This window comes from Phocoena phocoena, chromosome 20, assembly GCF_963924675.1.
Source record: "Phocoena phocoena chromosome 20, mPhoPho1.1, whole genome shotgun sequence".
Classification (NCBI taxonomy): Eukaryota; Metazoa; Chordata; class Mammalia; order Artiodactyla; family Phocoenidae; genus Phocoena; species Phocoena phocoena.
The window spans coordinates 42,459,112-42,483,181 of record NC_089238.1 but is presented as its reverse complement, the minus strand read 5'-3'; the positions used below and the strand labels follow the sequence as shown (position 1 = coordinate 42,483,181).

General features: G+C 39.4%; 1 protein-coding gene across 1 annotated transcript; it reads left to right on the top strand.

The window, feature by feature from the left end:
* The first annotated feature begins 1,666 nt into the window (after positions 1-1,666).
* NQO1 (NAD(P)H quinone dehydrogenase 1) lies at positions 1,667-11,575 on the top strand. Its single transcript, XM_065898390.1, is given in 5 exon segments — positions 1,667-1,672; positions 1,859-1,919; positions 7,891-8,055; positions 8,166-8,296; positions 11,270-11,575. Coding segments are annotated over 5 exon segments (669 nt in total).
* Positions 11,576-24,070: the final 12,495 nt, after the last annotated feature.

Sequence of the window (24,070 nt, the reverse complement as noted above, 5' to 3'; positions counted from 1 at the left end):
ATGCAGGGGATGTGGGTTCGAGCCCTGGTCAGGGAACTAAGATCCCACGTGCCGCAGGGCAACTAAGCCTGCACGCCACAACTAGAAGAGCCTGCACGCCGCAATTAAGACCCAACGCAAAGGGTGAGCTGTGACAGGGTGAGAGAGAGTCATGGACATATACACACTAACAAACGTAAGGTAGATAGCTAGTGGGAAGCAGCCGCATGGCACAGGGATATCAGCTCGGTGCTTTGTGACCGCCTGGAGGGGTGGGATAGGGAGGGTGGGAGGGAGGGAGACGCAAGAGGGAAGAGATATGGGAACATATGTATAACTGATTCACTTTGTTATAAAGCAGAAACTAACACACCATTGTAAAGCAATTATATCCCAATAAAGATGTTAAAAAAAAAAACCACCCAACGCAGCCATAAATAAATAGGTAGATAAATATTTTTTAAAAGTAACTCCTTCAACAGGGTCTTTGACTTACATGATTCTGATTGGTTTGGGTCTTGGGGACCGTGGCTCTCAAATGCACTCCAGACACTCCTGCTTATAAAAATCATAATTGTCTCCAGGTGTACTATATTTTCTCAGAAGTTGTTTTTTTTTTTAATTTATTATTTTTGGCTGCTTTTGGGTCTTCGTTGCTGCACGTGGGCTTTTCTCTGGTTGCTACTCTTCATTGTGGTGTGCAGGCTTCTCATTGCGGTGGTTTCTCTTGTTGGGAGCATGGGCTCTAGGCGCACGGGCTTCAGTAGTTGTGGTGCATGGGCTTCAGTAGTTGAGCCTCACGGGCTCTAGAGCGCAGGCTCAGTAGTTGTGGCACACGGGCTTAGTTGCTCCACAGCATGTGGGATCTTCCTGGACCAGGGATAGAACCCGTGTCTCCTGCATTGGCAGGTGGATTCTTAACCACGGCGCCATCAGGGAAGCCCTTAAAAGTTTTAAATGCATATTTGCAACTGCTAACCACCAAGCTAATGATTTCCCTAAGACTAGAATCTCAGAAGAGGATCAAAGAGAAAGACCGACTTAAAGAAAGTAAACACGATACAGCATTGTCAACTGTGAATAAATATCACACAAAGACTCAGCATAAACTTTGAGAATTCCAGAGTTTAGTTTGGAGTAGCACTAAAGCCTGAACAATTTTTTTATTTTTTAAATCACATCTCTCAGGCTGAGAGTCTGATCAAAACGAGGCATTGTTTAAAACAAGACAACAGGGACTTCCCATTTCTGGTGGCCTAGAGTGGAAAAATCTGGGAGCGGCTGTTTCCCTCTAGGTTATTCCTTCTTCAGCTGTCTGGAGGGCACCAATACCTCTCCTGAAATACTAGGGTGAAAACTATTTCCTGATTTTCTAATTCTACAGAATGTTCTGTATTTATGTGGAACTTAGACAAAAAAGCGGGGGGAGCTAGTGAGGGAAAATGGGAAGATGTAGATCTTGTATAACTAGTATTAGCCTACCCAGTTAACCAAATCTCGAGGTGAACTGAATCATCCAGAGAACTTGTTTGCAAGTAACAGAGGCATCCAACTGGCAGCACATTCCTTGAGGAATTCGGTGAGCCCAGAGGGTAGAAGCAGAATGCATGAAACTATTTGAGGGTCTGCCCTTATTATATTTCCAATAGGTTTGCCTTGATTGCTTATTCTTCCTGCCAAAACGATCATGCGGGTAAGATGTTTATTACTGCTAAAGAGATCTAGACATGCTTTACATTGACATGATGAACCACAATCCCTTTCCTTCTGTGCCAGCTTTATCTTTTTTGTCATTAAGTTCTATGTTGGTCATCAATGAAACTGCAGGTTGACAGAGTACAGTTTGATCTGAGAGGTTAGTAAAAACTCTTGGTTTCAGATTGGCCCGAGTATGAAGCCAGAGAATTGTAGGAATGTCAGAGCAATAGATGGGGACAGAGGTCAGTCCCCGAGAGACAGGATGATCTGGCCACCAGAATGTACTCTCCACAAAGACAAAGATTTGTGTCTCTTTTGTACACTGATATATTCCAAATGCCTAGAGCAGTGCCTGGTGTGTAGTAGGTGCTCAATAAACCATGGTGGAGAGGCTGAGAGGATGGGTCAGTGAGAACATTAGCATTTCAAGGCAGGGAAAGAAGGTTGGCTAGTGTGGATGTGGGGTGGAAATAGAAAATGTAGGATGGTGAAGAAGACACAAGGGCTTTCAGGACATAAAGAAGTGACAATGGATTGGGGGCATATTACTTAAGGCCTGAGATCTGAAAGGGAACCGGTGCAGGGAGAGAGAAGCACTAACAAGATGTGCTTAGCTGTGTTAGATGGTCACTTCTGTCGATGTGCAGGATAAGAAAAACTGAATGATAAACTAGAGGTACTGGTAATAATCCCATTTGTCTTTCAAGACAGCTCAGATGGCAATTCCTTCTGAAGGCCTTTGCTGAGGGGTCAGCCCTGAAGTGAACAGTTTTCCTCTATTAGTTATTAGTGTATGTGTCTTACACCTTTCTTAGGGTAAATTTCAAGAAAGTCAAGCCTGTCCTGTAGCTAGTTAAATGGCAGGAAGGGAAACTGAACCCTCCAAGTCCAAAAAAACTCAGATTTGGCCGTGAAAAATGACTTGGAAACAAGCGACTCGGGCTTATACTTTGGTAGTAAATCTCTTTCTTTACCCTTATCTCTGGCAAATACACATGACCTTTCTGTTAATTGCAAATGAACGCTCTGTTAATTGCCTATTCATAGCCTTTGACCATTTTTCTACTGGGTTGTTTTTAAAAATCTATATATTCCAGATACTGAACTTTGTTGGTTATATTTCTTGCAAATATATTCTTCCTGTTTGTATCTCGTCTTACTTTTTTCTTATTTTTGAAGGTAACTGTCATGCCTATACTGTATACAGTTAGTAGGTGGTAAGCTCTTTGAAAGCAAGGGATAGATGTCCTGATTTTCTCATTTTCTAGGAAGCGCCTTTATCTTTTACTGCTTACAAAATGCTTGTTAGGGCTTCCCTGGCGGCGCAGTGGTTAAGAATCCGCCTGCCAATGCAGGGGACACGGGTTCGAGCCCTGGTCCAGGAAGATCCCACATGCCGTGGAGCAACTGAGCCCGTGGAGCAACTAAGCCCGTGCACTGCAGCTACTGAGCCTGTGTGCCTAGAGACCGTGCTCCGCAACAAGAGAAGCCACCGCAATGCACCATAACGAAGAGCAGCCCCCCACTCGCTGCAACTAGAGAAAGCTTGCACACAACAAAGACAATGCAGCCAAAAATAAATAATTTTTAAAAATTGCTTGTTAATGTTGATAAGTGAAATATATATATATATTGGGCTTCCCTGGTGGCGCAGTGGTTGGGAGTCCGCCTGCCGATGCAGGGGACGCGGGTTCGTGCCCTGGTCTGGGGGGATCCCGCGTGCCGCGGAGCGGCTGGGCCCGTGAGCCATGGCCGCTGGGCCTGTGCGTCCGGAGCCTGTGCTCCTGAGCGGGAGAGGCCAGGGCAGTGAGAGGCCCGCATACCACAAAAAAAAAAAAAAAAAAATATATATATATATATATATATATATACACATATATATTTTTAAAAATATGTAGGTAAGGAGTAAGCCAAGAGAATAAAAACTGACAAAGAAGTATTTAGTAAACACTGACGTGACTAATGCAAAGATAAATCACAAAGAAAATGCATATCAGAGATTAATATACTCACATTGCTGTCAGTAGCGTTCAGTCCATGAGTTGATAAGAAAGGGGGGTGGGAATTTGTTGAGGCAGGCTCAGGAATTCCTTTCCATTTTCCCAGGCAGCGTCAGAAGCAGATATATCACTTCTGTAGCATTTAAATCCTCATCAAATTTATATTCCACCAAATCTGAGTTTATGGAGTCTGAAACGCCAGGACCAAGCTTGGAAATACTCTATTTTGGCAAGTGCCAAAAGCTTGCCTGAAGCTTACACGTGGCTGAAGCTTACACGTGGCTGAATTTAAGCCAGTAGGAGCTGCCTACACCAGGTGTGGTTAATACTGAAAGCAGGGCAAGAACTGAAGCCTCACACATCCCTTTCTAGTTAATTTTCTTCAAACAATAGCGAAAAAAGTTGCAGGTGCATTCTCTCCCAGTTCCACCCACAGTCGCTGCTGTTCAGAGTTCTTAAGGTATGAAATTGTGGCACCAATTTTCGGGAGAACGGTGGTGGTAAACTTCCTTTCTCTGGTACTCCTCCCCACGCCCTATACGTTGTTGCATAGATTTATCTATGTCTATATATTTTTAAATTATTCCAGCTTCACCACTTAGTATGCACATTTGGGTAACTGCTTAAGGTTTCTGTGCTTGTTTTCCCATCCATAATATGAGGATACTAATTCTGTTTACCTCATAGGGTTGCTGTGACAACTGAAAAAGAATACAAAGCACTTAGAACAGTGCCTAGCACGTAGTTAGCACCCTTTACATGCTGTTATTGCAAAAGTAAAGCAGGTTCGTTCTAACAACTTTATTAACACAAAGGAGGTCCAAGAAAAAGTTCACCTTTCCCCTCTGCCTCTACCCTCTTGCCATCTCTTACTTACCTAAGGAAACTAGTAACAGGTTTCACGTGATCATTCCACATCTTTTTTTCCCCTCATACCAATATACTGCAAATCTACCTATATATATGGAGTTAATAAAAGTGGATTTACATTCACTCATTTTATCATTTAACGATGTATCCTGGATATCTTTCAGGGTGACTATGTGTGGCTAACTCATTCTTGTTAAGAGCAAATATTCTGTAGTATGTGTGTATCGTAATATATTCAAATGTGCTCCAGAAATAGATAATCGGAGTTATATCTAATTTTTGCCAATGACTAGAATGGTTCAGTACACATCCTTGCTCTTCCATCCTGATGCTTTCAGTCTGTAGGACAGATTCCCCAAAGTTGAACAACTAGATCAAAGATTTATGTGCCTTTAAAATGTTTAAAGATTCAGCCTGATTACCTTCCCCAAAGGCTGAGGTAACTCATATTCCCACCAGCAACGTGCCAGTTTTCCTGAAATCTTTTTTTTTTTTTAATTTACCTCACCCTTCCCCGCCTCCTCCATCTTCTTCTTTTTTTAAAAAAATTTATTTATTTATTTATTTTTGGTTGTGTTGGGTCTTCGTTTCTGTGCGAGGGCTTTCTCTAGTTGCAGCGAGCGGAGGCCACTCTTCATCGCGGTGCGCGGGCCTCTCACTGTCGTGGCCTCTCTTGTTGCGGAGCACAGGCTCCAGATGCGCAGGCTCAGTAGTTGTGGCTCACGGGCCTAGTTGCTCCGCGGCATGTGGGATCTTCCCAGACCAGGACTCGAACCCGTGTCCCCTGCAGTGGCAGACAGATCCTCAACCACTGTGCCACCAGGGAAGCCCTTCCTGAAATCTTAAATTGCCCTTGATGTTATTTGTCTTAAATTGTTTTGCCAACTGATCGGTAAATAATGTCTCATTTTATTTTTATTTTATTTTTTTGCTACACCACGTGGCGTGTGGGATCTTAGTTCCCTGAGCAGAGATCAAACCCGTGCCCACTGCAGTGGAAGTGTGGACTCTTAACCACTGGACCAGCAGGGAAGTCCCATGATGCCTTATTTTAATTTGCTTTTCCTTGCAGGCCTGACAGGGCACGTTCTCATTTGTTTATTGTTGTTTGCAATTTCCTTCCCTGAATCATGTGTTCATATCCTTGACTTTTTCTTCTATTGCATTGTCTTTTCCTAATTATTTGTAGGCATTCTTTAGGATTTTAACTCATTGTGATGAGTTCTGGATATCTTCTCCTGACTGTCTTTTACTTCTGTTTATGGGACCTTTCGTTAAATACAAATTTTTGATGTTTATGTGGCTTTATCTCTCAGGCTTTTCCTTCATGGTTTCTGAATCTCTAGTCTTTCTTAAAAAGTAGCCTCTGTCCAGAGGTTATACAAATTCTCCCTTTCATCCCATACTATTCTTTTTTTTTTTTTTAAAGGTTTTTAAAATAACATTTATGGGGCTTCCCTGGTGGCGCAGTGGTTGAGAGTCCGCCTGCCAATACAGGGGACACGGGTTCGTGCCCCAGTCCGGGAGGATCCCACATGCCGTGGAGCGGCTGGGCCTGTGAGCCATGGCCGCTGAGCCTGTGCGTCCAGAGCCTGTGCTCTGCAATGGGAGAGGCCACAACAGTAAGAGGCCCGCGTACCACACACACAAAAAAAACCCAAACAAAACAAACAAACAAAAAATAACATTTATGTCTTAAAAGTTAACATGTGCATAACAGGAAAGCAAAAATCATTAGAAGCAAAAAACAAAGTTATCCATAATCACAAATAGTTTACCGTTTGATGTGTCCTTCTAGGTCTTGTTTATGTAAGTAGCTACACAACTAAGCATCCATTTTTATGTAAATAAGACCATACACGAATATCTACCATTTCAAAGTCCCAAAGCTATGAGTATTTTCACAACCAAGAATACACTATACCAACTCAGTCTGGAAGGGAAAAATGTAATTCTGCCTTTCTTGGCGACAAAAATTTCATAAAAGACAAAAATGGCAACAGGCCTCTAGATAAAGATATTGGCAAGAGTTATGATTAAAATACTGCAATCCCTTAATGTTCAATTAAAAATGAGACATAAAGCAGCAGAGTGCACAAAGCATCCTATACTATTCTTTTTTTTTTTTGGTGGGTTGTTTTTTTTTTGAATTTTATTTATTTTTTTATATAGCAGGTTCTTATTAGTCATCAATTTTATACACATCAGTGTATACATGTCAATCCCAATCGCCCAATTCATCACACCACCAACCCCCACCGCTTTCCCCCCTTGATGTCCATACGTTTGTTCTCTACATCTGTGTTTCAATTTCTGCCCTGCAAACTGGTTCATCTGTATCATTTTTCTAGGTTCCACATATATGCGTTAATATACGATATGTGTTTTTCTCTTTCTGACTTACTTGACTCTGTATGACAGTCTCTAGATCCATCCATGTCTCAACAAATGACCCAATTTTGTTCCTTTTTATGGCTGAGTAATATTCCATTGTATATATGTACCACATCTTCTTTATCCATTCGTCTGTCAATGGGCATTTAGGTTGCTTCCATGACCTGGCTATTGTAAATAGTGCTGCAATGAACACTGGGGTGCATGTGTCTTTTTGAATTATGGTTTTCTCTGGGTATATGCCCAGTAGTGGGACTGCTGGATCATATGGTAATTCTATTTTTAGCTTTTTAAGGAACCTCCATACTGTTCTCCATAGTGGCTGTATCAATTTACATCCCCACCAACAGTACAAGAGGGTTCCCTATCCCATACTATTCTAATAGTTTTATTTTTTAAAATGTAGATCTTTAATTTGCCAGCAAATTGTTGCTGTATGTGGTATGTTAGTGGGATAGTTAAAACCCAAAACTTTAATACGACAGACACACTGAAAAGCGCACAAGTTCTAAGTGAATTTTCACAAACAGAACACACACTTGTGTAATCTGCACCCAGATCGAGAAATAGAATACGGCCAGCACCCCAAAAGCCCATTTGTCCCCTTCTAGTCACTATCCCCTGATGGAGGGTAACTGCTATACTGACTTCTAACACCTTACATTAGTTTTCTAAGGGGATAATTTTATTTTCATGCAGATGGCTGCTTAAGTATGCCAACACCATTTATTAAATTAGCCACCGTTTTCCCAGTGAGTTAAAATGCCTCCTTTGATTTTTGGTACTTGTAAGGAGAAAATATATTTTTTGATGCAGTGGATGGATTGCATAACCCAAGGTCTAACAAAGTCACGTCTTCCATTATGGCTCCCAGCCGGGCTCACCTGTAGCCAGAGCTTTGCTGGTTGGTGACTGATTTTCTCCATGTTCCTTGTGTGTGTCTAAATAGTTAGAAAAGCACTGATCCTACTGGCCCACTCAGAAAGGACATCCTTCAACTATGCCATGAAGGAGGCCGCCGTAGAGGCTTTGAAGAGGAAAGGATGGGAGGTCACTGTGTCGGACCTGTATGCCATGAACTTCAATCCCGTCATCGCCAGAAACAACATCACAGGTGGGAGCAGCTCTCCCCTTTAATTAGGTCTTTGTGGAACTTCTCGCCTGTGGGTTCTCTGGCCCCACCTTGGCCCCTCTGGCATCAGCCTCTCTTTTTCCTCTCTGCAGGTAAACTGGAGGACCCCGGGAACTCTCAGTACCCTGCCGAGTCTGTTCTAGCTTATAAAGAAGGCTGTCTGAGCCCAGATATTGTGGCCGAACAAAAGAAGCTGCAAGCCACAGACCTTGTGATTTTTCAGGTGTGGTTAAGACATCAAAAGGGGTGTTGGGACACTTGCGTTCTTTTTGTCCTAGACCTGGCACCTAATTAGCTATGTAATCTTAGGAAAGTAACAGCCACTTGACCGCATTCTCTGTAGAGAAGGGTGATTACTTCAAAGGCGCAGTGTTACACAGATTTACAGATGTCGTGAATCTGGCTGTATTACTCTTTGAAAATATGACTGTGATGGCAGAGATGACATTTGAGCCTTGAGCTTTTTTTCCCTAGTATGTTTAATCTTTTTCTTCAGTTAGTTATTTCTTGTGGAATCACTCAAGTTTGCAATTCTCCCCCGCCCCCATCTCCATAAGCATCCTGAAAATAGTTTGTGGAGCTGCTATCTGGAGGATTTGGACTCCATAGAAAGTTCATTAATCCCCCTGAAGGGTCACTGAAAACGAGATACCTGAATTGGGCAGAGAATGATATTCATGTCCCCGTGGATACACTGCAGAGAGTACATGGAGCCACTGCCACCAGTGGAGATGGAAAGCACTGCCTTCTTATTCTGTAAAAGAAAAGTCATTACCTTCCACATCTCCTTGGTGACAGGAAGTTAATGAAACAGCCCCAGGGGAAAGAACACAAGGGTCCCCCCTCCCATCTGTTGTTTATGTTACTTCACACATTGGCTCCTCTGAGCCTCATAGTATTGACTCTGCAGAAGTACCAGCCTGGAAGATGGTACACAGAGGGGCAGGCCCAGGATTCCATACTCCTGGATGTGGCAAATCAGGTGAAGGTTGTCATGGTAACACAAAATCAGTGCTGACTGCTGGTGCCTAGGTGGAGTCATTTCTTGTTTTTTATCTATCTCCGCACACTGCTAGGCATGTATCTAGGCTTGTAATCCAGGAGCTCTAAAAATGTTTCTTGTATAGTTTTGGGTGTCTGCAAAATGAAGACAGACTGACTTTTTTATTATGGACAATTTCAAACATACATAAAGAATAGAAAATAGTATAATGATGCATCCACCACCCAGCTTTAACTCTCAGTATCCCCTCATTCCTGTTTTTTCCTGGAGTATTTTAAAGAAAATCCTGAACATCATGTCAAAATATCTATGAAAATATCTATTAAAAATTTTGGGAGAGACATGCATCTCTCCCTAAGGGACCTGGAGCCTGATTTTGGTATCTAATTGTGCTCAAAACTCTGCCTCAGGACAGAATCTACCTAGAATCCAGGTGTTAGAAAAAGCAGAACCATCAACCTACCCGGAAAGGTCCCTTGTCATACATGGCAGCATACGAGTAAGCAAACTCCCCTATAAGCACTCACTCAAACCAGCCTTTCAGGATGGCAGGGACTCCAAACCACTGCAGGGGGAACTGTGGGGCAGAGGACAAAGAGGTCAGATGGGGAACACCCCCAAAATAGAAGACTTAGGGTGCTTTGCTGCTGCCCATGATGTCACCGAGGGGTGAACTTTCTTCAGGACCTGTCATCCCTTCTGGAGGAGTTAGCACATTCAAGGAAAGAAAATTTTAAAGAAAAGAAAATTATTGTCCTTGGTCAGTCAACTTGACACTCCTGTTTCTGCCTAAAAATACAAATACTGGGTGGGTGTGAAGAAACACATGCAATAAGATTTGCTTCTATGAAATCACGTTTGGCAGCCAAGTCTGAACAGCAAGGATTGCAGGCAAAGTTGGCTTCAGTGTGTGTTGCCTAAATCAGTATTTTCCCAAGAGCTTGCTTTTGTGGGTGTGGTTTCAAAAATATGAAACCTGTACCTTGTGCTCACGGATTTAAAATCCTATCATTTAGAATAAACAGAACCACTCACATATGCAAACAAATGATCTGTGTGACTTAAGTTCATCAGGGAATTGCCATGAGAAAGACCTATTGGGCCTTGTCCTGGTAAAAGCTAAGCAAGGACATACCAGTATTTCTTCTTCTTCTTGACTCACTTAAAGGCAGTAACAACAGGAACATGCCCAGAGGTTAAAAAACAAAACTAGGACAGAGAAAGAATTTTTAAGACTTGATAGGTCTCTCTTTGAAGGGTGGTTGACCTACAGGAAAGGGGATAAGGAAGTGGAGTTTTAGGACACGACTGAGAATGAGACCTGTATTCTCATCCTGAATCTGCCAGTAATTTGCCTCATCAGTAAAAAGAGGGGCTTGGGGTATCTCTAGTAGCTTCTCACATTCTCACACTTATGATGCTCCAATTGTGAGGGGCCAGCCAGATCTGCAGCTTTTAGGATAAATGTGCAGGTTGTTCAGGCAAGTAGATTTGGTCCCTTGTGAATGTTCTACAGTCAGGGCTGAAAAAGAATTGGTTGGTTTGCCAGGTATTAAAAGTTTACTCTCTCAAGTTGTTCTTGGAGGGACTTCCCTGGTGGTGCATTGGTTAAGACTCCACGCTCCCAATGCAGGGGGCCTGGGTTCGATCTCTGGTCAGGGAACTAGATCCCACACGCATGCCGCAACTAAGGAGCCCGCCTGCTGCAACTAAGACCCAGCGAAACCAAATAAATAAATATTTTTAAAAAGGGCCACCTATAGGATTAGGGAATTAATATTAACATTGGAGAATAAATGGTAAGAATAATTTATTAAGACTTGTCTAGTAATGTGGGGAGGCAGAGAAATGCACATGTGCATGCCTTGGCAAGGGTCAGTTGCCAAGAAGCTGAAACTCACCCTTAGGTAATAGAACTTTGGGCACTTTTGGCAGAGAATGCCAGGCTGGCACAGTTTCAAGGTTTTCTTCATTCAAAGAAGAGCACAGCTGAATAGGCTAAAATAGGTAACAACTAGGTACAGAAAGCACAAGGTGAGAGGGTGGAGCTATGAACTAATTTTCCAGGGTGCCTCAGGCCTCCACATCAGAGTGACCTGTTGGGAAACCCAGATTAACTTTTGTTGTTTGTATATGGTACAAGGTCTGTGGGGTTTGATCTGTAACTCACCTCTGTGCTTTGTGTATCCCCAGAGTGGCACTCTGCATTTCTGTGGCTTCCAAGTCTTGGAACCTCAACTGACATATAGCATTGGGCACACTCCCGAGGATGTCCGAATTCAGATCCTGGAAGGATGGAAGAAACGCCTGGAGAATATTTGGGATGAGATGCCACTGTATTTTGCTCCAAGTAGCCTCTTTGACCTAAACTTCTAGGCAGGATTCTTAATGAACAAGGAGGTACAGGATGAACAGTAAAATAAGAAATTTGGCCTTTCAGTGGGCCATCACTCGGGCAAGTCCATACCAACGGACAACCAGATCAAAGCCAGAAAATAAGATTCACAAGACTTGATTTCCTTCTAAAATATAGCCAAATCTAGACTTCTTTCTTGGGGTTCCTTGACTTGCTTTAGTTTTTAAGATTTGTGTTTTTCTTTTGCCACAAGGAATGGATAGAACAGACTATATTCATATATTTTTGTATAGTTTTGTTAAACATAACCGATTCTTTTTTTTTAAATTATTAATTTATTTATTTATGGCTGCGTTGGGTCTTCATTGCTGCATGTGGGCTTTCTCTAGTTGCAGCGAGTGGGGGCTATTCTTCGTTGCGGTGCACGGGCTTCTCATGTAGTGGCTTCTCTTGTGCAGCACAGGCCCTAGGCGCATGGGCTTCAGTAGTTGTGGCACGTGGGCTCTAGAGCGCAGGCTTAGTAGTGGCACACGGGCTTAGTTGCTCCGCAGCACGTGGGATCTTCCCGGACCAAGGCTTGAACCCGCGTCCCCTGCACTGGCAGGCGGATTCTTAGCCACTATGCCACCAGGGAAATCCCAAATGTAACCAACTGCTATCATGGCAAAATCTGATTAGGCTCAAAAGGCCTCTCAGGCTTAGGACGTAAAGCCGGAGAGAAGGGTGTAGAAAGATCCCAGACAGTATTCTTTAAGGTCCTCTACACAATTTAATTCCTCTCTTTAGAGATACATTTTTAGGAATAAATCTGGCTAGAGAGCATCCAACTCCTCAATGATCTATTTTTCTTTTAATTACCTCTCTGTGGTTTATGGCAGAAGGGAATTGCTCAGAGAAAGAAATGACGAAATCTGTCTGACCTAAGGGACTTGTTTAGTAATTACTACTCTCTGCTTGTTTGTGAGATATATTGGCTTTAATTACTACACAATGACTATTATGCCTAATACGAGTGTCATTCTCCTTCAGCTTTTGTTGTTTCTATACAGTGCACACAGACACCTTGAAATGAAAAGCTAAAAAAAACCTCTTTACTTCAATCTTCTAATTTAATGTCTGCAAATAAACCAACACCTCTAAACACTACATCTGCTACAATGAATGAATTCACGAAAGCAAACAGTACTCCCAGTATCTAAAAACAGCTTGCCACAAACAGTACTTTATTTCAGATCCATGTAACTAACCTTCTGGAAGTTTTTCCTGTATCATTGATAAACTGATGACTTGCCCTTTAAGGATGTGTTTTGGTTTCATGAATTTAGGGACAAAATTGTGAGCCTAGAGTTTCATTAACTTTGGTGAACAATTTTGGCGTAACATTCTAACTTCGTATTTAAATGATTGAGGTGCACCTCTACTCGCTGTTGGTATAACCTAAGTAGAAAATGATGAAAGAACGCCCTCTTGTGGTGCATAGAAAGAAAACATGAGAAAATGATGCAAAGCAAGGTTGCATGAAACTGGCAACAGCCTCTTACCTGCCAAGGAAATGATGGCGTCAGGCTGGAGAACCTCATGTGCCAGATGCCAGCAGGCACTGGGTATTCTTTCCACAATATCCACAATGGCAGATGGCTGGGTGCTTCAGTTTGAAAACATATGAAAATATTTACTGTTGCCTTCATCTTCACTGCAGTTTTATGTAAATTTCTAAAAGTTCCAAATGAAATAAATAAAATCCATTTCTACAAAACAGACCCACACTCACTGGTTTCAGAGAAGCTAGTGACAGAGGCATTCAGGCAAAAGTGGAATCTACTGGGCAAGAAGCAATCAGAGGATTCAGTGATAAATTGTGGCCAGAAGCCTATATGGTGACTTGGCTTGAGAGCTTGCCCAATAGGGCTGCTTCATTCTGAATGGCAAGGGAACCTACTAAGATTCTCTCAGGGAATTTAGAGGACATTAAAGGAGATCCAGGAAAGAGAGTGGTATATAAATCAAGAAAAACACAGAATGCAATAAACAAATGCCAAGGAGCAATATTTATTCTGATTTCCCTGATTTATTCTGATTTATCTAATCAATGGGCCAGGCATTCTTCTAGAGGCACTGGGAATACGGCAGACAAAAAACCTAGCCTCATGAAGTTTGCATTCTAGTAAAGAATGAGAGGAGAACAAATGTCAGTCAGGTGGTGATAAATGCTAGGAAGGAAGAGCAGGGTAAGAGGGTTAGAGATGGGATACGAGTTTTATACAGGGTGATCAAGAAAGATCTCTCCTATAAGGTTATATTTGGGCAAAGCCCTGATAAAGTGATAGAATGATACATGTAGGTCCCTGAAGGAAGAGCATGCCAGGAGTGATGTGAGTGCAAACCCACGAGGCAGCAGCATGATCAGTATGTTTTAGGGAGAGCAAGGAAGTTAGTGTGACTAAAGCACCGAAAGCAAGAGAGGGATAGGTCAGACACAAAGCTGGAATCAGACCACAAAGGGCATTACAAGCATTGTGAAATGTAGAGATAGGAAGTCACTAGAGGGTTTTGAGCAGAGGTGTAACATATGACTTACATTTAAATCTGGCTGGTATGTGAAGAATCAAGTATAAGGGGCAATGATAGAAGCAGGGAGAACTGCTGGGAAGCTGTTATGACAATCTAGGCAACAAATGCTTTGGATCAAAGTGACAGCAATAGATGTATTGAGAAGTGGTTGGATTCTGGAAGTATTTCAAAGGACAGAGTAACAGGATTTGATGATGGATTGGATCAAGGTCAAAAAACAAACCAACCAACCCTCAAAGGTATTTTGGCTTAAACAATTAGAAGAATGGAAATTCTATTTGCTTAGATGGGGAAGAATCTGGAAAGAGTATTGGCGGCAGAAGTTGGGAGTGGGAAGGGGAGAATCAAAATTTCACTTCAGACATGTTATTTCTGAGATGCCTGTTAAGACTGTCAAGTAGATAGTTCGATAATAGGAACCTGGAGTTAAAGAAGTTATGGCTGGAGATATAAATTTGGAAATTTTCAACACATAGTCTATAAAGCAATCTGACTGGATGAGCGCACCTAAAAATTGAGTTATGATAGAGAAGAGATCTGATGATTGACTTCTAGGGTTCTCCAATGTTAGGAGGTCAAGAAGACGAGAATGGAAAAGGCCAGTGAAGCAGGAGAGATGAGTGCGGTGTCCTGAAAGCCAAGTGAAGAAAGTGTTTCAAAGCGTGTCATATACTGTTGATAAACCGAGTGAAACAGCCTTCAGAATTGACTTTTGGGTGGCCATTGGTGATGCTGATGAGCTATTTCAGTAGAGCAGGGTGATAAAACCTGACTGGAATGGGTTCAAGAGGATGAATAAGAGAAAGTGGAAATAGTATGTATGGGGGATGTGGGGATGTGTGGTCAAAGAAAATTGTTTGATATTTTTAAGAGATGAGGGACATTACAGAAAATTTATATACCAGTGGGTATGACTCAGAGAGAAAGGTTTTGATGCTGGAGAAAGAGGACAATTATATATGTATATGTATAATTGAATCACTTTGAATCACTTTGCTGTACACCTGAAACTAACATAACATAAAATCAACTATAATCCAATATAAAATAAAAATTAAATTAAAAATTAAAAAAAGAAAGAGGATAATTAAAGGAACAGGAGCATGTATTTGAAAAAGCAAAAGGATATGGATCCAGTGCACCAGAGGCAGAAGAGCAAAGTAGCAACAGGACTGGTACACTTATTAGGCACTTAGCTCCTGTGTGCCAGGAACTAAGTAGTTTTACACTGATTAATTTACTTAATTCTTTTTTTTTTTTTTTTTTTTTTTGCGGTACGCGGGCCTCTCACTGTTGTGGCCTCTCCCGTTGCGGAGCACAGGCTCCGGATGCGCAGGCTCAGCGGCCATGGCTCACGGGCCTAGCCTCTCCGCGGCATGTGGGATCTTCCCGGACCAGGGCACAAACCCGTGTCCCCTGCATCGGCAGGCGGACCCCCAACCACCGCACCACCAGGGAAGCCCTAATTTACTTAATTCTTATAACAACCCTAAGAGGATCATTCATTTTTCTTTCCACTTTATAAATAAAGAAATTGAGGAATGGAGAGGTTAAACAGTAGGTATAGGAGCCAGAACTTCACCCAAGCAGGCAAACTCAAGAGCCTATGCTTTTGGACTTCCCCGGCGGCACAGTGGTTAAGAATCTGCCTGCCAATGCAGGGGACACGGGTTCGAGCCCTGGTCCAGGAAGATCCCACGTGCCTAGGAACAACTAAGGCCGTGTGCCACAACTACTGGGCCTGAGCTCTAGAGCCCAAAAGCCGCAACTATTGAGCCCATATGCCCTAGAGCCCGCGTGCCTAGAGCCGATGCTCTGCAACAAGAGAAGCCACCACAATGAGAAGCTTGCGCACCACAACGAAGAGTAGCCCCCGCTCACCGCAACTAGAGAAAGCCCGCACGCAGCAACGAAGACCTAACGCAGCCAAAAGTAAATAAATAAGTAAATAAATTTATTTTTTAAAAAAAAGAGCCTATGCTTTAAATACTATGCAGGCAGGGACAATGACAACATGAAATAGAGCACAAGAGTAGTAATCAATTGTCTTCCTGAGAGAAAGACCATTAAGTGTTGCTGTCGAGAAACTATAGCTGCTTTTATACTTCTAGAGTCCCTCTGTGTCCTGAGCAGGGATAAATGGTGTTCGGTTCTTTTACAGGCCTAATTATATGGCTGCTGAGAATTGTCTGCTCCTCACAAGATAATAGAGCAGGACTCTTACCAGCTTGGAGTAAAGCAGGACAGCTATCTCCCTTGTTCTGCACACTGTAACTTAAATTATGTAACCCAGGATTGCATCAGCCTTTCCGGCAGCCACTCATATGCAGTCCCATTTTCGGATCAGTCTTTTGCCCACATACGCTGTCTTTTGGACCCCAGTACTTTTGATATTTATACTTATTTAAATTCATTTGGTTATTACTCCTTTCCAGTGCTGCTGCAGTCAGTAATGCCAAAAGACAACTTTTAAACATATTTAGAACAATAGCAGCATTGTTGTCACTTTAGACTCCTAGAGTGACAACTCATTTAGATATAAACATTTGGATGTGTTAAAAAATTCAGTTACTTTCACAGAATCAACAGACACTGTCTATATTTGATAAGAAGGTATAAGCATACTGTTTAAAGCAGTGCTTCTGAAGCTTCAGTTATTTATTTATATATCACATACATGATATTCATGTATCACCTGTATTAGTATTTATTTAGTATTTGTCTTTGACTCACATTTCCCATAGTCTAGTAAGTAGACACATTATGTATTTTTCTAATGTACATCCAAACCATATATATATATATGTGTATATATATATATATATATATATATATATATATATATATATGTTTAAAGATAATGTATACCCATGTATCACCTGAAATCATTTTGGGTGCCACTAGTGATATATGTACCACATTCTGATATATATATATGGAAATAACTTACAGAAAAATAAAAAGAGATTGCCTCTGGATGTGGGACTGAGGCCTGGAGAGACGTGGTTTTCATCAAAAGTACCTCCATAATACAAGATTTGTCACCATATGTATATATTGTTTTACTAAACATGAAACATTTAAGCTAAGTAAAACAAACAAAAATTCTATTACACTAAGTCACTTGGTACACTTCCTGGTACAATGTAACTATTCAAAAATATTTCTATATTTCATACCTTATCCTACTGATTTTTTAAGTTCAATCACATACTCATGTCGCTCAAAACTGACATTCACGGATATGACTTCATTCATAAAATCTGAGGAAAAAAGACAGTTAACTACTACAAAATGAAAACTTTCAATGTTTTATTTTTGACTGCAGCTGTTTACAGAAATATAGTTGCAAGTATACAAATGTTCCAATAGAAGCAAAATATCTTTTTAATATTTAACAAGTTATCACAGATAGCTAAAAACATAGATGCAAATGAAATTCCCTCAGAGAATAAACTGAAAATATCTGGTGTCAGTGCTCTGAAATCCCAACTAAGAAAGCCATATACACAAAAATGTAACCCTTACTTACATCATTGCAGGACAATGGAAGAAGGCAGTTCAGTGGTTGATCAGTGTGCTCAAGCAAATAAAATTAAATAAAAAAATTAAATGGCAGAATGGTAGCTAAACCACTTGAGAACAGGTTGATAACATAACTAGTATATTCATTAAAAGACTAAGTAAAAGAAATGAATGGAACAGTAAAAATTGTCAAAAAAAGTAATAAATACTTGGAGCTTATCAATTCAATGTAAGGGAACAAGGTGAGCAGATACATTCATTAGATCAAAGGAAATTAGCTCAATATCATTGGAATCAGTTTGTCGCTATGAAAGTCATAAACACTTCCATGCAGGACAGTTCTTTATTGGACACAGTCTGATTCCAAAGCCACTCTCAAACATCTGAGATGTGTGTGTGTGTGTGTGTGTGTGTGTGTGTGTGTGTGTGTGCTGTCCTGAGGTTCGTTAGCTAAAATAATAATAATAATAATAATAATAATACAAACTATTTCAAATCAGGCAAGTTACTTCTGGAAAAAAAACAGAACAAAACAGGGTGATACGGTTAAACACAGAGCCTTTAAAGGAAATATTACAAGCTGGAGTTGAACAGAATTGTGGTATGGTATAATGCTTTGGATATACAAATACAGTATGCACTAAAGCGGGGAAGAGGGGAAGGGGAACAAGAAAGGAGGAATGTAGCTAGAGCATCTCCCAACAGCTTGCCTATGTATTTCCAGCACCAAAGTTTGCAGAGTAAGCCACTTGTATTTCCACTGCTAGTTTTAACCAAAGACAACAGTGGTGATTTTCATAAAGTGAGTGTACAATTATTTTCATTTTGAAATGTTTACTTTTCTTACATGAGTTTATTAATTGGTGATTTGTAAACACCAACAATTATGGAGGTACTGAATTATACAGGGAGATTAAAATGAATGAATAAATCTACTTATCTTATGGTTAGTTTACATTTAACAGGATGCATATAACTGGGAAGGGAGAAATGCTCAAATTAAATAATACAGTGTCTTGTTTAACATCTTGTCTGAAGCATAAGTTCCAAGGATAGTTATATTTCTAGTGCATCAATTCTCATACAAAGCAAGCTATTTTAAAAGAAGATTTATCTATTAAAAAAAGAAATTAGATGCTTTGTTGACCTGGCTAGCTATGTTGTTTAATAGCTCAGATACAAATGTAAATATAAGGAATGACAAATAATTTTGTTCTGAGAGTTGGTCTAGATGGGCCAAAATTGTGGTCTGCTGGTAAAGTAAGAGGCAATGAAAAGAAAGCTTTTATTATCACTGCCCACAATGTATCCATTTTATGGATAAACAGGAGACTTTAGCACCCGTCAATTGTATTAGCTACTTAACTGTTATAATAGTTAAAATAAACACAGAACATTGCACCTATATATTTAAATCAGTCATTTAATGTAAACTTTTTAGTAAGTGGTATGAAAATGCCAAACTAAGTTAACTGAATTATCAATAACTAGACTAATTGTATATGTACATAAAATATACTGTATTTCTATAGGCAGTACTGAGAATAAATTATCATTGCCAATAAATGATTAGAGATAACCAGGTTAAATTGAATTTACATTAAAAACAATGTATAACTGTGTCTGTGTGAGTGGGGGAAAAAAGCCCTTTCTAGATCTTACTGTATACAGTTTACACCAGTGGTTCTCAAACTTTAGCATGTATCAGAATCACCTGAAAGGCTTGTTAAAAAACAGATTGCTGAGTCCCACTGCAGAGTTTCTGATTCACTATGTCTGGGATAAGGCCCAAGATTTTGCATTTTTAACTAGTTCCCAGGTGATACGGATGTTGGCTGGTGGGCTGAGGACCACACTTTGAGAACCATTGGTTTATACATACTATAGATATAGAAAACTATATACTATAATGCTATTAATATGAAACAAAAAATATAGGAAGAGGGCTGGTTCTAATTAACTCTCAAACATATCATTAGAAAGCCGAACATTTTAATGTTTCTAAAATGATTTTCTGAAGTGTAATAATTTCCCCTTATAGTCAGTTACATTTCAAAGTCTTAAGTCCTACTATACTTTTTAGAAAATATTTCCATAACATACCAAGTTAGCTATCCAAAATAAAAAGGGACATAAATATTCTAAACAGTTAAGATATACTCATCAAGAAGGAATCGTAACTATACAGCATTCTTGACTTCTTTGGAATGATTAAAGTGCATAATATCATTAGGGTATTGAGAATATTGCATAAAGGTTTGCAGTCTTTAGTGCCACTAACAGTCACAGAAATACTCACATGGGGAAAGCAGCTCTATCCCTAAGCTACTACTCTCCTGACCTGTTTGTTGCTGATGGCTCTTTCTTCAGGCACCACCACTATGGTAAGGAGCTGGAACATAGGCAAAAATAACAAAAAACAGAGGGATACTCAATCCAACTGTATTTGGCTGCAAGGAATTATTTTAGTTCTGGAGGGACTCAGATACAACTTCATTTCCTTTGACACTATTTTTCATAGGCAGATTTCTAAAGTTCTGATGGACGAGAAGTACACTATAATGAATTACTTGACTCCGTATGGTTAGAAAAATTGACATTACTAAGCTTTACCTGAACTATGTGTTAGTGGTTTATTTTCACCCATCTTATAATAAAGATCAGAGAAGGTGCTTCAAACACTTCCTTTCTGAAATTTAACTATCCATATTTGTGTACATAGTCTCACATATAGTAAAATTTTCGATAGCATTCAGATAAGACCTATTATTAGTTGGTCAAGATGAAGACAAATTTAGCTAATTTCTATAAATGCTAAATAGTATAATTTTGTGATCTTTTACTTAGCCTCCTTCAAAGAAACAATTCTAGCTATGTATCTTTTCTGTTCCTCTTACGCCAAAGGGTGTTAGAAAGTTATGAAGTTGTTTCTATGGTGATCAAGAAATGGAGAAAAGAATGACTAAATAGAAAAAATGAAAGTTGAGACTATTAAAGTCATTTGCTATGTGTTTTTGGCAACAGTGAAAAATGAAATTACAAGAAAGGGGCACTAACATGGTAAAAAGGCACTTTTCCATAAGCATTTAATCTAGATCTAAAATATTAATTTAAAAAATTTCCTGAAAGAGAAAATGGAGTAAAAATAGAATTTTATTACTAAATGAGGCTAGAATGACACGAAAACAAATGGGGATTAAAGAAGCAATTAGAGTACTGGGACAATTCACAAATGATATTCTAGGTATTATTCTGATATTTACTACAGTATGAACATTATCTTCATGATTTAGCTCTAGTGACACAAATAAGCAGAGAAGAAAACCTTTTTTTAATACATGTTATGAGATTCTAAAGCTGATGAACTATACACAGTCTCTCTCTCTCTCTCTCATTAAGGCTCTCCATATAACCAAAGGCATGCAGATATAATGTGGCTGTCTTGGTTAGGGATGAAGCCTGTGGTCATGAAGCAGAGTAAAGCTAATAGGTCTCATATAATTTTCAATTAATTAGAAAAAAAACAACTGGAAAACAGATACTAGAACAGAAATTCTCACCAGAAAGATGAAACATTCTCAAATTACTCCTAGTGAATGTTTATAAACCATGCTGAATTTGAGATTTTGGTTATTAAAGCATTTAATTTCTGGTCTATAATTGCTGACGCATCTAAACAGACTTCACTTTCCCAAAATAAGCATCTATAATGGCTTAAATGGTCAAAAGGAATTATTATCTTAGTTCTGGAGGGACTCAAATATAACTTCTTTTCTCATTCCCTTTGACACAATTTTTCCTAGGCAGATTAACTGAGGTTCTGATGGGCAAGAAATGCACTATAATGAAATTCCCAACTACAGCATATACAGTATTACAAAAAAAGAAAGGAAGGAAGGTCCCTCATTAATACTGCTTCTATAATAAACAAAGCCCTTTAAAAACCTGTTCTAGGGAGACTGGCGAAAACAGATTTGCATTGGTTAGATAACAACATGATACTCTATTTGTAATTAGAATAAGGTAACATGATAAAGCTCAGAAGCAAAATATGACTTCTAATTATTTTCTCCCATGTTGGTGTGGATATATAATGGAATGACAATAAGGAATAAAACACACACACACACACACACACACACGCAGACACACAGGTAAGCTCCAAGCATTAATGTGAGTTGCTAAAAGCAAGAACGATTGAATGTAACAATAAAAAGGAATAAAATGTGGTTTATAGTTTATTTAGGTCCTTCTGCCATAAGTAAATTTAATAAATTGTTGTTTCCAAGGCCTCTGTTGGCTCATGGAGTCTCTCCTATATGTAGATATAACTTGTAACAGTAATCTTGAAACTGCATTATTAGCACAAGTATCAACCACTGACTACTAAGCTAACTCTTCAATAAGAAGACGAGTACTTTTTGTAACCAAATAGTATGTTCTGAATGCTATACTTAACATTGACCTTTTAGGGGTAAGGAACATTTAACAATGTAAAAAAAAAAAATTCATCATTATTGAATAAGAATATGGTACCTTAGCACAGCCCTTGTACAAATAACCACAAAACTTATGAAAATAAAAATTGGGTTTTCTGCCTCCATCCAATCAAACCACTACAGTTCAGGTGTATGTTCTGTTCTAAACTTAGATATTATAAAACAGAAAATTGGTCCCTGGTGACTTGACATTGGCAATCAGCATTTTACAATGATAAACTTCTTGCTAAATAACAGAAGTCAGCACCCAAGCCAGTCTTCTTGCCACCACTTTATCCATACAGCAGTGTTAACATTCTAACTGGAACTTGATGAACAAATAGACTTCCTGAGTCTCCTGTGTAATCTCTTGGGAAAAAATTCAGAAAACTCAGAAATAAACTTACAGCATTTTATTTCTACTTCTTATTTTTATACCAGTGGATAAGCTTACTGACATGAGTCAACCCTCTGCAGTTAAGAGTTTTACATTTTAAAACTGGAGCACTGGATTGTGTGGTCCTTCTCATACCCTGAACTATACTGGGTAAATTTTCCTGATGGGGTGGGGAGAGAGAGATATATTGAGGAAAATGCTTTTGGTTTAGAGAATTTATAAAGTAGCTCTGGATATTACAAGATGGGGAAAATGTTATTAAAATTACAAACATGGGGTTTTTTTTAGTGTCTTTATAAATAAAAGGCATAGAATACAGAAAGCCAATTAATAATAACAATAACAACAATAATAAAATATTAAATATATAGTGAGCAAAGACTGAATGGCTCATTCTTGTGAAACTCAACTTACACAACTGCCTGGATGGGTTTCCTTACTCTAACGTTTTGCTGAGTGAAAGATCCAGCGAACACACAGTGAGCTGCCTTTAGCCCACTAATCACATCAAGGAACTGCCTGATGGAATGGCCACAGATGAAAAGGTCATTTGTTTCAAAAGATACTTAAATACTCAATAAAGACATAACAAACCCCCCCTCACTTTTATCAGACGCCACGTTGTGGTAGAACATCAGACAAACTCACAAATTTACCACAAAAATGTGTGGCAAAAAAAGAATAGTTTATATATATGTATATATATAAATTTCTATATTTATGCCAATGTACTCACTCAGTACAAATAGCAAAATAGTATACCATTTCCTAAATACAAAATATAGCTTTCCAAAAAAATGAAACACACATTAGATATAAACCATCCAAAACTTGAACGATTGAAAACTGTATTCAAAATTAAATGACCCAGAGTAGGTCTCTTTCTGAAAAGTTCCCTTCATATCGGCAAGAAGCCTGTACTACTGAAAACATAATTCAATGACTCTCAATCAGAGAGAGAAAGAAAGGGATGGGGGTGGAGGGAAGAATAAATGAGAACAAAGGGAAAACACAAATTAAAGAAGAGCACAAAGAACCAAGGAAGACCATCACAAAAAGGGGGAAAAATCTGACTGTATAAACAAAACCAACACCACAATTCCACAAAGTTCAGCTAAATGTATCGGATAGAAAAAATAAAAAACAGAATTGTAGCCTTCAATAAACAATTAACAGGCTATTTTTTGTACACTTAAAAAATAAATGAAACTGACAAGAATGCCAAAACATCTTATCTACATATAGAAGCCACACACAATTTGGCCTTAAACTGTATTAACAGCTTTCTACATGCCAAAAGGAGAGTAAGACATAAGCATGTGTCCAGACAACAGGTTGTAGAGAGAAGCAGGCATCCCATGGGTGGTGAGAACACCCAAATCTGTATAACTAATGCTACAACTGCAAGTTCTGGAGTGTGTTATTTTGCTCTCTATAGATGTAACACAAATTAATTCTTCATAATAAGTCAATGATATGACCCTGTAAAGCCTAAGGCTTGTGGGAACCATCAGATAAGTGACCACTTCAAACTGTAAAGCACTGAGGTGACAAGTGAATTACACTCACTGCAGCTCAGGGAGAAGTGATGTTTCAAGAAATTTTAGTTTGTCTTTTTTTTTTTCAGATTAACATTTACACTGTTTCCTATTAGAGGGAAAAATTTG